At 41.1% G+C, this 15083-nt stretch overlaps 1 protein-coding gene across 1 annotated transcript; it reads right to left on the bottom strand.

The window, feature by feature from the left end:
• Positions 1 to 13292: 13292 nt before the first annotated feature.
• LOC147374825 (olfactory receptor 9S13-like) lies at positions 13293 to 14219 on the bottom strand. The gene has a single exon (XM_086375319.1). The coding sequence runs from the start codon at positions 14217 to 14219 to the stop codon at positions 13293 to 13295; it is 927 nt and encodes a 308-aa protein (XP_086231445.1).
• Positions 14220 to 15083: the final 864 nt, after the last annotated feature.

Genomic DNA, 15083 nt, shown 5'->3' with positions numbered 1-15083 from the left:
AAGACAAAAAGAAAGACCATGAGAAAATACTTGAGGAGATAATAGTTGAAAACTTCCCTAAAATGGGGAAGGAAATAATCAACCAAGTCCAAGAAACCCAGAGAGTCCCAAACAGGATAAACCCAAGGCAAAATACCCCAAGACACATATTAATCAAATCAACAAAGATCAAATACAAAGAACAAATGTTAAAAGCAGCAAGGGAAAAACAACAAATAACACACAAGGGGATTCCCATAAGGATAATAGCTGATCTTTCAATAGAAACTCTTCAGGCCAGGAGGGAATGGCAAGACATACTTAAAGTGATGAAAGAAAATAATCTACAGCCCAGGTTACTGTACGAAGCAAGGATCTCATTCAAATATGAAGGAGAAATCAAAAGCTTTACAGACAAGCAAAAGCTGAGAGAGTTCAGCACAACCAAACCAGCTCTCCAACAAATGCTAAAGGATATTCTCTAGACAGGAGACACAAAAACAGTGTATAAACACGAACCCAGAAACAATAAAGTAAATGGCAATGGGATCATACTTATCAATAATTGCCTTAAACGTAAACGGGTTGAATGCCCCAACCAAAAGACAAAGAATGACTGAATGGACACAAAAACAAGACCCCTACATATGTTGTCTACAAGAGACCCACCTCAAAACAGGGGACACATACAGACTGAAAGTGAAGGGCTGGAAAAAGATATTCCATGCAAATAAAGATCAAAAGAAAGCAGGAGTAGCAATACTCATATCAGATAAAATAGACTTTAAAACAAAGGCTGTAAAAAGAGACAAAGAAGGACGCTACATAATGATCAAAGGATCAATCCAAGAAGAAGATGTAACAATTATAAATTTATATGCACCCAACATAGGAACACCGCAATATGTAAGACAAATGCTAACCGGTATGAAAGGGGAAATTAACAATAACACAATAATAGTGGGAGACTTTAATACCCCACTCACACCTATGGATAGATCAACTAAACAGAAAATTAACAAAGAAACACAAACTTTAAATGATACAATAGGCCAATTAGACCTAATTGATATCTATAGGACATTTCACCCCAAAACAATGAATTTCACGTTTTTCTCAAGTGCACATGAAACCTTCTCCAGGATAGAGGACATCCTGGGCCATAAATCTAGCCTTGGTAAATTCAAAAAAATTGAAATCATTCCAAGCATCTTTTCTGACCACAATGCAATAATATTAGATCTCAATTACAGGAGAAAAAAATATTAAAAATTGCAACATATGTAGGCTGAACAACACGCTGCTGAATAACCAACAAATCACAGAAGAAATCAAAAAAGAAATCAAAATATGCATAGAAATGAATGAAAATGAAAACACAACAACCCAAAACCTGTGGGACACTGTAAAAGCAGTGCTAAGGGGAAAGTTCATAGCAATACAGGCATATCTCAAGAAATAAGAAAAAAGTCAAATAAATAACCTAACTCCACACCTAAAGCAACAAGAAAAGGAAGAAATTAAGAACCCAAAGGTGAGTAGGAGGAAAGAAATCTTAAAAATTAGGGCAGAAATAAATGCAAAAGAAAAAAAAAAAAGAAAAGAAAGGAGACCATAGCAAAAATCAACAAAGCCAAAAGCTGGTTCTTTGAAAGGATAAATAAAATTGACAAACCATTAGCCAGACTCATCAGGAAACAAAGGGAGAAAAATCAGATCAATAAAATTAGAAATGAAAATGGAGAGATCACAACAGACAAATACAAAGGATCATAAGAGACTACTATGAGCAATTATATGCCAATAAAATGGACAACGTGGAAAAAATGGACAAATTCTTAGAAGAGTACAACTTTCCAAAACTGAACCAGGAAGAAATAGAAAATCTTAACAGATCCATCACAAGTACAAAAATTGAAACTGTAATCGGAAATCTTCCAGCAAATAAAAGCCCAGATCAAGACGGCTTCACAGCTGAATTCTACCAAAAGTTTAGAGAAGAGCTGACACCTATCCTACTCAAACTCTTCCAGAAAATTGCAGAGGAAGGTAAACTTCCAAACTCATTCTATGAGGCCACCATCACCCTAATACCAAAACCTGACAAAGATGCCACAAAAAAAGAAAACTACAGGCCAATATCACTGATGAACACAGATGCAAAAGTCCTTAATAAAATTCTAGCAATCAAAAAAATAAAATAAAATAAAATTCTAGCAATCAGAATCCAACAACACATTAAAAAGATCATACACCATGACCAAGTGGGCTTTATCCCAGGGATGCAAGGATTCTTCAATATCTGCAAATCAATCACACCACATTAACAAATTGAAAAATAAAAGCCATATGATTATCTCAATAGATGCAGAAAAAGTCTTTGATAAATTTCAACATCCATTGATGATAAAAACTCTCCAGAAAGCAGGAATAGAAGGAACATACCTCAACATAATAAAAGCTATATATGACAAACCCACAGCAAACATTATCTTCAATGGTGAAAAATTAAAAGCATTTCCTCTAAAGTCAGGAACAAGACAAGGGTGCCCACTCTCACCACTACTATTCAACATAGTTTTGGAAGTTTTGGCCACAGCAATCAGAGCAGAAAAAGAAATAAAAGGAATCCAAATTGGAAAAGAAGAAGTAAAACTCTCACTGTTTGCAGATGACATGATCCTCTACATAGAAAACCCTAAAGACTCCACCAGAAAATTACTAGAGCTAATCAATGAATATAGTAAAGTTGCACGATATAAAATCAACACACAGAAACCCCTTGCATTCCTATACACTAATAATGAGAAAATAGAAAAAGATATTAAGGAAACAATTCCATTCACCATTGCAACGAAAAGAATAAAATACTTAGGAATATATCTACCTAAAGAAAAAAAAAGACCTATATAGAGAAAACTATAAAACACTGATGAAAGAAATCAAAGAGGATACTAATAGATGGAGAAATATACCATGTTCATGGATCAGAAGAATCAATATAGTGAAAATGAGTATACTACCCAAAGCAATCTATAGATTCAATGCAATCCCTATCAAGCTACCAACGGTATTTTTCACAGAGCTAGAACAAATAATTTCACAATTTGTATGGAAATACAAAAAAGCTCGAATAGCCAAAGCAACCTTGAGAAAGAAGAATGGAACTGGAGGAATCAACCTGCCTGACTTCAGGCTCTACTACAAAGCCACAGTCATCAAGACAGTATGGTACTGGCACAAAGACAGAAACATAGATCAATGGAACGAAATAGAAAGCCCAGAGATAAATCCACGCACCTATGGACACCTTATCTTTGACAAAGGAGGCAAGAATATACAATGGAGAAAAGACAATCTCTTTAGCAAGTGGTGCTGGGAAAACTGGTCAACGACTTGTAAAAGAATGAAACTAGAACACTTTCTAACACCATACACAAAAATAAACTCAAAATGGATTAAAGATCTAAACATAAGACCAGAAACTATAAAACTCTTAGAGGAGAACATAGGCAAAACACTCTCCGACATACATCGTAGCAGGATCCTCTATGACCCACCTCCCAGAATATTGGAAATAAAAGCAAAAATAAACAAATGTGACGTAATTAAACTTAAAAGCTTCTGCACAACAAAAGAAACTATAAGCCAAGTGAAAGACAGCCTTCAGAACGGGAGAAAATAAAGCAAATGAAGCAACTGGCAAACAAGTCATCTCAAAAATATGCAGGCAACTCCTGCAGCTCAATTCCAGAAAAATAAACGACCCAATCAAAAAATGGGCCAAAGAACTAAATAGACATTTCTCCAAAGATGGCTAGCAAACACATGAAAAGATGCTCAACATCACTCATTATCAGAGAAATGCAAATCAAAACCACAATGAGGCACCATTTCACGCCAGTCAGAATGGCTGCCATCCAAAAGTCTACAAGTAGTAAATGCTGAAGAGGATGTGGAGAAAAGGGAACCCTCTTACACTGTTGGTGGGAATGCAAACTAGTACAGCCACTATGGAGAACAGTGTGGAGATTCCTTTAAAAACTGGAAATGAAACTGCCATATGACCCAGCAATCCCACTGCTGGGCATACACACTGAGGAAACCAGAATTGAAAGAGACACATGTACCTCAATGTTCACCGCAGCACTGTTTATAATAGCCAGGACATAGAAGCAACCTAAATGCTCATCAGCAGATGAATGGATAAGAAAACTGGTACATATACACAATGGAGTATTACTCAGCCATTAAAAAGAATACAGTTGAATCAGTTCTAATGAGGTGGATGGAACTGGAGCCTATTATATAGAGTGAAGCAAGCCAGAAAGAAAAACACCAATATAGTATACTAACACATATATATGGAATTTAGAAAGATGGTAATGACAACCCTGTATGGGAGACAGCAAAAGAGACACAGATGTATAGCACAGTCCTTTGGACTCTGTGGGAAGGGAGGGGGGGGATGATTTGGGAGAATGGCATTAAAACATGTATAATATCGTATAAGAAACAAATCGCCAGTCCAGGTTCGATGCAGGATACAGGAAGCTTGGAGCTGGTGCACTGGGATGACCCAGAGGGACGGTATGGAGAGGGAGGTGGCAGGGGGGTTCAGGATGGGGAACACGTGTACACTCATGGTGGATTCTTGTTGATGTATGGCAAAACCATTACAATATTGTAAAGTAAAATAATAATAATAATTTCAAAATAAAAAAGCCACATATATGTGAGGTGATACGGTATTTCTTTTCCCTAAATGATTTTTTTCACAAAGGATAAAACCGTCTAAATCCATCCATTTGTCACAAAAAGCAGGAAAGGATTTCATTATTTTATCGTTGATATAAGTGTCTTTTAATTTCATGGCTGCAGTCACAACCTGCAGTGATTTTGGAGCCCAAAAAGATAAAGTCTGACACTGTTTCCACTGTTTCCCCATCTATTTCCCATGAAGTGATGGGACCAGATGCCATGATCTTCATTTTCTGAATGTTGAGCTTTAAGCCAACTTTTTCACTCTCCTCTTTCACTTTCATCAAGAGGCTTTTTAGTTCCTCTTCACTTTCTGCCATAAGGGTAGTGTCATCTGCATATCTGAGGTTATTGATATTTCTCCCGGCAATCTTGATTCCAGCTTGTGCTTCTTCCAGCCCAGCGTTTCTCATGATGTACTTCTGCATAGAAGTTAAACAAGCAGTGTGACAATATACAGCTTTGTACTCCTTCCCCAACTTTGAACCAGTCAGTTGTCTCATGTTCAGTTCTAACTGTTCCTTCTTAATTCACATGCAAGTTTCTCAGGGAGCAGGTAAGTTGATGTGGTACTCCCATCTCTTTAAGAATTTTCAACGGTTTGTTGAGATTCACAGTCAAAGGCATTAGCTTAGTCAATGTAGCAGAAGTAGACGTTTGTCTGCAATTGCCTTGCTTTCTCCAAGATCCAACAGATGTTACCAATTTGATCACTGGTTCTTCTGCCTTTTCAAAATCCAGCTTGTATATCTGGAAGTTCTCAGTTCATGTATTGATGAAGCCTAGTTTGAAGGAATTTGAACATAACCTTGCTAGCATGTCAAATGAGTAGTTGTAGGATCATTAAAACATTCTTTGATATTGCCCTTCTTGGGGATTGGAATGAGAACTGACCCTTTCCAGTCCTGTGGCCACTGCTGAGTTTTTCAGATTTTCTGACATGTTGAGTGCAGCACTTTAACTGTGTTATCTTTCAGAATTTAAAATAGCTCAGCTGGAATTCTATCACATCCACTAGCATTGTTTGTATAAATGCCTCCTAAGAATCATTTGACTTCACACTCCAAGATGTTCAGCTTTAGGTGAGTGACAACAGCATCATGGTTATCTGGGCCATTAAGTTCTTTTTGTAGACTTCTGTGTATTCTTGCCACTTCTTCTTAATCTCTTCTGCTTCTGTTAGGTCCTTACCATTTTTGTCTGTTATCATGCCCATCCTTGCATGAAATGCTCCCTTGATATCTCATTTTCTTAAAGATATCTCTAGTCTTCCCCATTCTATTGTTTTCCTCTATTTCTTTGCATAGTTCATTTAAGAGGGCCTTCTTATCTCTCCTCGCTATTCTCGAGACTCTGCATTCAAGTGGGGTATATCTTTCCCTTTCTCCCTTTCCTTTTGCTTCTCTTCTTTGCTCAACTCTTTGCAAAATCTCGTTCTTTTTTACATTCTCTTTTTTGATTTAGATTATCACGGGCCATTAAATAGATTTCCCTGTGCTATCTAGCAGGTCCTTCTTGGTTATCTTTCTTATACATCAGATCAGATCAGATCAGTTGCTCAGTCGTGTCCGACTCTTTGCGACCCCATGAATTGCAGCTCGCCAGGCCTCCCTGTCCATCACCAACTCCTGGAGTTCACTGAGACTCACACCCATTGAGTCAGTGATGCCATCCAGCCATCTCATCCTCTGTCATCCCCTTCTCCTCCTGCCCCCAATCCCTCCCAGCATCAGAGTCTTTTCCAATGAGTCAAGGCTTCCCATGAGGTGGCCAAAGTACTGGAGTTTCAGCTTTAGCATCATTCCTTCCAAAGAAATCCCAGGGCTGATCTCCTTCAGAATGGACTGGTTGGATCTCCTTGCAGTCCAAGGGACTCTCAAGAGTCTTCTCCAACACCACAGTTCAAAAGCATCAATTCTTCGGTGCTCAGCCTTCTTCATAGTCCAACTACATAGTAGTCTTTGTATGTTAATCCCAAACTGATGTTTGATCATTTCTCTGCCTTGCACATTTTCTGTTTGGTAATTATAAGTTGTTTTGATATCTGTAAGTATATTTCTGTTTTGCAAATATGTTCAATGGAGTATTGCTCAGCCAGGAAAACAATGAAATAATGCCATTTGCAGCAACATGGATGGACCTAGAGATTATCATCCAATGCAAAGAAAGACAGAGAAACAAACATTGTATCACTCATATGTGGAATTCCCTTGGTTTTTCTATGATCCAGTATATGTTGGCAGTTTGAGCTCTGGTTCCTCTCCCTTTTCTAAATCCAGCTTGTATATCTGGAAGTTCTTGGTTCACATACTGTTGAAGCCTAGCTTGAAGTATTTGAGCGTAATTTGTTTGGTGTATGAGACGAATGCAACTGTATGGCAATTTGAACTATGTTTGGCATGCCTTTTCTTTGCAAATGGAATGGAAACGGACCTTTTCCAGTCCTGTGGCCACTGCTGAGTGTTCCAAATTTGCTGGCATAGTGAGTGAAGCATTTTGACAGCACCATCTTTTAGGATTTGCAATAGCTCAGCTGGAATTCCATCATGTCAACTAGTTTTCTTTGTAGTAATGCTTCCTAAGGCCCAGTTGACTTCACACTTCTGGTTCTAGGTGAGTGACCACACCATCGTAGTTATCTGGGTCATTTAAATCCTTTTTATATAGTTCTTCTGTGTATTCTTGCCACCTCTTCTTAATTGCCTATACTTCTGTTAGTTCCTTGCCGTTTTTGCCCTTTATTGTGCCTATCTTTGGAGAAGGCAGTGGCACCCACTCCAGTACTCTTGCCTGGAAAATCCCACGGATGGAGGAGCCTGGTAGGCTGCAGTCCATGGGGTCGCTAAGAGTCGGACACGACTGAGCGACTTCTTTCACTTTTCACTTTCATGCATTGGAGAAGGAAATGGCAACCCACTCCAGTGTTCTTGCCTGGAGAATCCCAGGGACGGGGGAGCCTGGTGGGCTTCCGTCTATCGGGTCGCACAAAGTCGGACACGACTGTGGTGACTTAGCAGCAGCAGCAGTGCCTATCTTTGCTTGAAATGTTCCCGTGGTATCTCCAATTTTCTTAAAGAGACCTGTAGTGATTTCCATTCTATTTTCCCCCTCTGTTTCTTTGCATTGCTCATTAAGATGGCTTTCTCATCTTTCCTTGCTATTCTCTGGAACTCTGCATTCAGTTGGGTATATCTTTCCCTTTATTCTTTGCCTTTTGCTTTTCTTCTTTTCTCAGCTATTTGTAAGGCCTCCTCAGACAATCACTTTGCCTTCTTGCAATTCTTTTTCATGGGGATAATTTTGGTCACCACCTCCTGTACAATGTTGCAAACCTCTGTTCATAGTTCTTCAGGCACTCAGTCTACCAAATCTACTCCCTTGAATCTATTCCAAAAAAGCAAGGGAAATCCCAAAAAAGTCTACTTCTGCTTCATTGACTATGCTAAAGCCTTTGACTGTGTTGATCACAGCAAACTGTGGAAAATTCTTAAAGTGATGGGAATACCAGACTACTTCACCTGGCTCCTGGAAAATCTGTATGCAGCTGAAGAAGCAACAGTTCGAACCAGACATGGAGCAACAAACTGGTTCAAAATTGGGAAAGGAGTATGTCAAACTGTATATTGCCATCCTGCTTATTTAACTGATATGCAGAGTGATATCTTACAGTGGCTGGTGTCAAATTCATGGTATTCAAAGAAACTTTCACTCTGGGATCAAAGACACAGTCTCAGCCATTCAGAGCTTTGTGCAGCAGAGAATTTACTAAAGTGAAAGAATAGGAAAGCCTCTGACATGGACATCAGAAGGGGGAAGAAAGAGTACACCCCCCTCACTAGTTTTAGCAGGGCAGTATATACTTTTCAGTCAGCTGCTAAGAAGATAAAAAGAATACTTCAAGACTGTACAAGGTTGTAAAAGTTTTACCAGAATCCTTCTCCCACAGGGTACATCCCAAGATAACATCTATCCAAGATTAGTCAAGGAGAATGGGTTCCTGGCAGAATGTCTCTGGGCGAGATATACTGTTGCTGGGTAAGCAATGGATATGAGAAAACAGGGTCCCAGGCAAGATTTGCTACAATTATAATCATTAACATACAGACAAAGAAAACTATACCCATGATTAAGATATTACTGCTGCACATTCATTAGCTCCATATCTAAAGTAACACCAGCTCTCTGGGGCAAGATACATTGTTGCAAAAGCCTTAATAAAAGCATGAGCAAGATATACTGTTGCCTGGGCAGCCAACATGATTAATGCAAAAGAATGTGAACAAAAATGCTCACTTCCACCTTAAAGGTGCCTTGGACTCCCTATCAACCTGCCTAAGTCTTAACTCTCTCAAGAGTACATCATGCGATATGCCATGCTGGATGACTCACAAGCTGGAATCAAGACTGCTGGGAAAAATATCAACAACCTCAGATATGCAGATGACACCACCCCAATGGCAGAAAGTGAAGATGAACTAAAGAGCCTCTTGATGAGGTGAAAGAGGAGAGCATAAAAGCTGGCTTAAAGCTCAACATTTAAAAAACCTAAGATCTTGGAATCCAGATCTCATCACATCATGGCAAATAGTCAGGGCAACACTGGAAACAGTGACAGATTTTATTTTCCTGGACTCCAAAATTACTGTGGATGGTGGCTGCAGCCATGAAATTCAGAGCAAAGCTATGACAAACTTAGACAGCATATTCAAAAGCAGAGATATAACTTCACCAACAAAGGTCCATCTAATTGAACCATGATTTTTCCACTAGTCATGTATGGATGTGAGAGTTGAACCATAAAGAAGGCTGAGTGCCAAAGAATTGATGCTTTTGAACTGTGGTGTTCAAGAAGACTTTTGAGAGTTCCTTGGACAGCAAGGAGATCAAACTAGTCAATCCTAAGGGAAATCAAATCTGAATATTCATTGAAAGGATGGATACTATGGCTTAAGCTCCAATACTTTTGCTACCTGATATGAAGAGCTGACTATTTGGAAAAGACCCTGATGCTGGGAAATACTGAGGGCCGGAGGAGATAGGGGTGACCAAGGATGAGATAACTGGATGGCATTTGTCAACTCAATGGACATGAGTGTGAGCAAACTCTGGAAGATGGTGAAGGATAGAGAAGCCTGGAGTGCTGCAGTCTATGAGGCTGCAAAGAGTCAGACTCAGCTGAGCAACTGAATGACAGCAACAACAATTAAAACCTCAATGAAAAGTCTTCAAGCTATGAATATATATTTCTTTAAATATAAATGTGTATTTCTCTAAACATGTTATATACATTGACAACTAATGTGAAAATATGCTCAACAGCACTAATCATTAGTGAAATGAAAATAAAAAACAATGTTATAATACTTTGAAACTATCAAGATGGGTATACAAAAGAAACAAAAGTATGTTTGTATGGTGTATGTATGTAAGTATATATGTTGACTAGGAGAAATTGGAACATTCTTGCACTGTTGATGGGAATGTAAGAAGTACTATGAAAAATTCTTTGCAGGTTCCTCCAAAATTAAAAAAAATACTATATGATCCAGTAATCACATATTTGAGTGTATATCCTGCCTCAATTTGATAGCAGTAACTACAAGAGATACTGGCACACCTACATACATAGCAGCATTCTTCATCATAGGCAGAAGGTGGAAGAAACACAAGTGTTCATTGGTGAATAAAATGGTAAACAAAATGTTGTGGTGTATATATGAGGGAATATTATTTAGCCTTTTAAAAGATTAAAATACTGATATTTACTGCAGCATGGGTGAAACTTGAAGACATTTTGTTAAGTGAGATAACCAGACACACAAAAAGACAAACATCGTAGGCTTTACTTATGTGAGGTATCTAAAGTAGTCGCATTCATAAAGACAAATCAAAGTGTTGGCTGCCAGGGGTTGAGGCAGGGGAAATCGGGAGTTACTGCTGAGGGGTATGCAGTTCAGTTTTGTAAGATGAAAAAAGATGAAATAAGTTCTGGAGATTTGTTACACGAGAAGGTGCATATGCTGAGCACTGCTGAATTGTACACTTAAAAGCAGGTACAACAAAAACGTTGTTTTTTAAACACAATTAGAAACTTATAACTTTTAAAAAAGTTAGCATAGAAACAATTTAAAGTACAGTATGGTCCTGAAATTCAAGATGTTTATTCTACACTAACTCAATAATGTAACTAGAACTATTTAAGTTACATTTTTGAGTTCAGTGACTAATTAACACTGAACTCAAATTATAATCAGCCAGTAGATATGGACTGAGAACCTATTAAGTGGCAGAAGATTGCAAAGCATGTACAGAATTAAATAAGCAGGGTGACAATATACAGCCTTGACATACTCCTTTTCCTATTTGGAACCAGTCTGTTGTTCCATGTCCAGTTCTAACTGTTGCTTCCTGACCTGCATATAGGTTTCTCAAGAGGCAGGTCAGGTGGTCTGGTATTCCCATCTCTTTCAGAATTTTCCACAGTTTATCGTGATCCACACAGTCAAAGGCTTTGGCATAGTCAATAAATCAGAAATAGATGTTTTTCTGGAACTCTCTTACTTTTTCGATGATCCAGCAGATGTTGGCAATTTGATCTCTGATTCCTCTGCCTTTTCTAAAACGAGCTTGAACATCTGGAAGTTCATGGTTCACATATTGCTGAAGCCTGGCTTGGAGAATTTTGATCATTACTTTACTAGCATGTGAAATGAGTGCAATTGTGTGGTAGTTTGAGCATTCTTTGGCACTGCCTTTCTTTGGGATTGGAATGAAAACTGACCGTTTCCAGTCCTGTGGCCACTGCTGAGTTTTCCGAGTTTGCTGGCATATTGAGTGTAGCACTTTCACAGCATCATCTTTTAGGAATTGAAATAGCTCAACTGGAATTCCATTGCCTCCACTAGCTTTGTTCATAGTGATGCTTCCTAAGGCCCACCTGACTATACATTCTACAATGTCCAGCTCTAAGTGATGGTGAAAGATATTCTTGTAAGACGGTACAGGTAAAAGAATATCTATTTGAACCCCCATAGAATGATACAGGACAAATGAGAGGGAGAGAGAGAAGGAGGAGGAGGGGGCATTGGAGGGGGAGGAGGGGGCAGAGGAGGGGAGGAGGGGAAGTGGAGGGGGAGGGAGTGGGGAATGAGGATGATGAGGAGGACAAGGGGAAAGTGGGTGGGAGATAGAACAATATTACAGCATGAGAGGATGAGAAGCACGATATCATGGAGAGGTAATTTGGGGAACTCAACAAAAAATATATTGTACCAGATGATTACAGAAATATACTACAGAGACAGAAATAATTTTGGAGAGCTCAAACCAAAGGCAAATGGGGCCAAGAATCCAGCAGATACCTTGGAGTGTGCTGGAAATAACTGATGGTGAGTAGCAATTTGATGCTTGAGTGTTGGCCCCTCCCCACAGTTCTCCTGAACAAGAGATGGAGAACTATGATCCGAGACCACTCCCAAGTTCACTGGACAAGTTCCTTGTAGTAACCATGGGAGTGAATGATGCTACCAAAGAAAGACACCATGAGGAGGCCTCTGGGCTCTGAGTCCAGGCTGTGTGATGGGTCCATGGAGCACGAGGATGGATCTCTGAATGGGCAGGTCAAGATTGAGGGACCAGGCTCCTGGGGAGTGCAGGACAGGGCTAGAAAGTTATGCTCCCTGCCAAGAAAGTTCACCATCTCTTAGCAACCCCTGATTTCTTCTGCAGCCACCAGAAGAATGTTAATAATGTTACCCTTATTAACAGATGTCTGCGATGATAAAGCACCATTTGTCAGGATCATAAGTAGTCAGGACAGTGTCACCTGCCAGGCTGTGTGGTAAAGGGTCAGTTGAGCTTTGAGAATCAGGCATCCACGTTGACTCCCTGGGGTTCCCAGCTGCTGTCTGAGGGGAGAAACCCAGGACAGGGTGCACTGAGAGCCTCTGAAGCCGGGCACAGGTGCACCCTGCTGCCTCGTTGGTGCAGTAGTATCAGTGAACAGGAGGGGAAGGTAGAAGAACAACCACACTGCAGAATTAAGGGGGAACCTGGTCTTCCTACCTCCTCCTAATTGGCAGTAGTAATCTCAGGCTACCACGAAGGAAGATGCGAGGCTGAGTGTGCTAAAGCCCCCCTTCTAGGTGGTCCAGGGGAGAATTCTGAGCACACATTTGCATTCAATTCAGGAAAGAAGTGAAGGAAATGGCCAGAGACTTTGTCTAGTTATGTACCTTCACTGGTAGAGTTGAACTTGGGACACATACTGTGCCTCAAAGACTCTCTGTTCGTCACTCTACCTACAAAGTTCAAGATTAGAGTCATGCCCCATTGATAATATTGATTTTCTGACGCCAAAGAAAATGTCTCATTCACTTTGTATCTCACACTCGAAATGCATGGCCAATGGTATGTGAAGGATTGAATGAAATGTTGGGTGAAAGAATGAATTGAGGGAATAAGGAACAAATTCCTCCAACCAAACCTAGTGCCTCCCATGAAGCCATCTTGTCCTGACGTCAAGACGCACTGCCCCTTCTGGCCACCCTCCTTCACGTGGCTGTGTGCTTCTGGCCCAGTCTCCACAGGGCATCCTTCACCTCCTTGTTTCTCAGACTGTAGATGAGGGGGTTGAGCATCGGGATGACCAGGGTGTAGAAGACAGAGACCACCATGCCCTGCTCCACGGACTCCACAGCTCCTGGCTGGGCATACATGACAAAAACTGTCCCATAATAGATGGACACAGCTGTCAAGTGGGAGCCGCAGGTGGAGAAGAGCTTGTGTCTCCCTCCTCCTGATCGCATCTTCAGGATGGTCACTGTGATGTAGCCATAGGAGATGAGGATCACGAGTATTGTGCCCACAATTATGATCCCACAAAGGCCAAACATGACCAGCTCATTGATGGTAGTGTCAGCACAGGCAAGCTTGAGCAGAGGCGGCACATCACAGAAGAAGTGGTCAATATGGTTGGAGCTGCAGAATTGGAAGCTGGTCTGAAGAATGGAGTTGACACAGCCCCCACAGTATGTGCCCAACACCAAGCGGGCACACACCGAAGGGCGCATGGAGATGGGGTAGCACAGGGGGCTGCAGATGGCCATTAAGCGGTCGTAGGCCATCACGGCCAAGAGGAATGCCTCAGTGGTGCCCACCATGGAGAAGAAGAAGAACTGAGTGGCACATCCTGCAAAGGTGATGACCTTGGAGGAGGACAGGAAGTTGGCCAGGGCTTTGGGGTAGATGACAGATGAGTAGCACAAGTCCACAAAGGAGAGGTTCTTGAGGAAGAAGTACATTGGGGAGTGCAGATGGGCATCCAGGGTGATGACCACGATCATGGTGAGGTTCCCCAGGACAGCCACCACGTATAGGGCCAGGAAAAGAGCAAACAGCAGGGCCTGGGTCTGAAATCCATCCAGTACAAACTCCTGCAAAGGCATCGCTGAAAGGTTTCCATTTCCATAGGGTGACATTTCCCTGAACTGGGCGACAGGAGCAGAGAGTCAAGAGCAGGAGAGAGACAGTGAGATGGAACAGGTCAAGGTCACATGGTGATCCTCCCGTGGATCACACACACCCTTCCGTGCCTCACTGCCCACGGACCAACACACTAGCCACTGTCCATTCCTCCTTTCAGATGAGCTCAGACTGACCTGAAATTGTAAACATTTTCACTGACTTGCACCTTCATAATCATGCATGGAGCCCTCCCTCTCTGGGTGACTCTGAGCTATTGTCACAGGGTTTGTCCAGGGCTCCTCAAGAGCTGAGTGTCTACAGTGTAAGTATGGCTTGCATCTCCTGGTCATTTATGAAGGACATGTTTTCCCTCCCCATGGGGATACTTCTGAGTCATGCCATTTCTACACTTTGTTCGAGTATCTAATACTGCACGTTCTTTTCCTTATTTTGAATGAGGTGAGTGAGTGAAGTCGCTCAGTCATGCCTGACTCTTTGCAACCCCATGAACTGCAGCCCACCAGGCTCCTCTGTCCATGGGATTCTCTAGGCAAGAATACTGCAGTGGGTTGCCATTTCCTTCTCCAGGGGATCTTCCTGACCCAAGGATCTAACCCAGGTCTCCTGCATTGCAGGCAGATGCTTTAACCTCTGAGCCACCAGGGAAGCCACTTATTTCAGCCCTACTTTAGTTTCAGAAATTGTAAAGCCCTTTTTGCCATTCTGACTCAACCCAATGATGGTCCTATCTCTAGGCCAGGCCAGAACCAGAGCAGGGACCAGTCCTCACCAGGCTAATGTGGGTGATTTGTCTGTCATCCCTGTAGACCATGAGAGATATCTCAGCTTCATTGTCTCTGAGATTTGACTATCATGGC

The sequence above is a fragment of the Bos grunniens genome, chromosome 3 (assembly GCF_055505025.1).
Source record: "Bos grunniens cultivar Pamir isolate PY7600 chromosome 3, Bosgru_T2T1.0, whole genome shotgun sequence".
Classification (NCBI taxonomy): Eukaryota; Metazoa; Chordata; class Mammalia; order Artiodactyla; family Bovidae; genus Bos; species Bos grunniens.
Note: the sequence above shows the minus strand (reverse complement) of the source record. Positions and strands in the feature narration are given on the sequence as shown.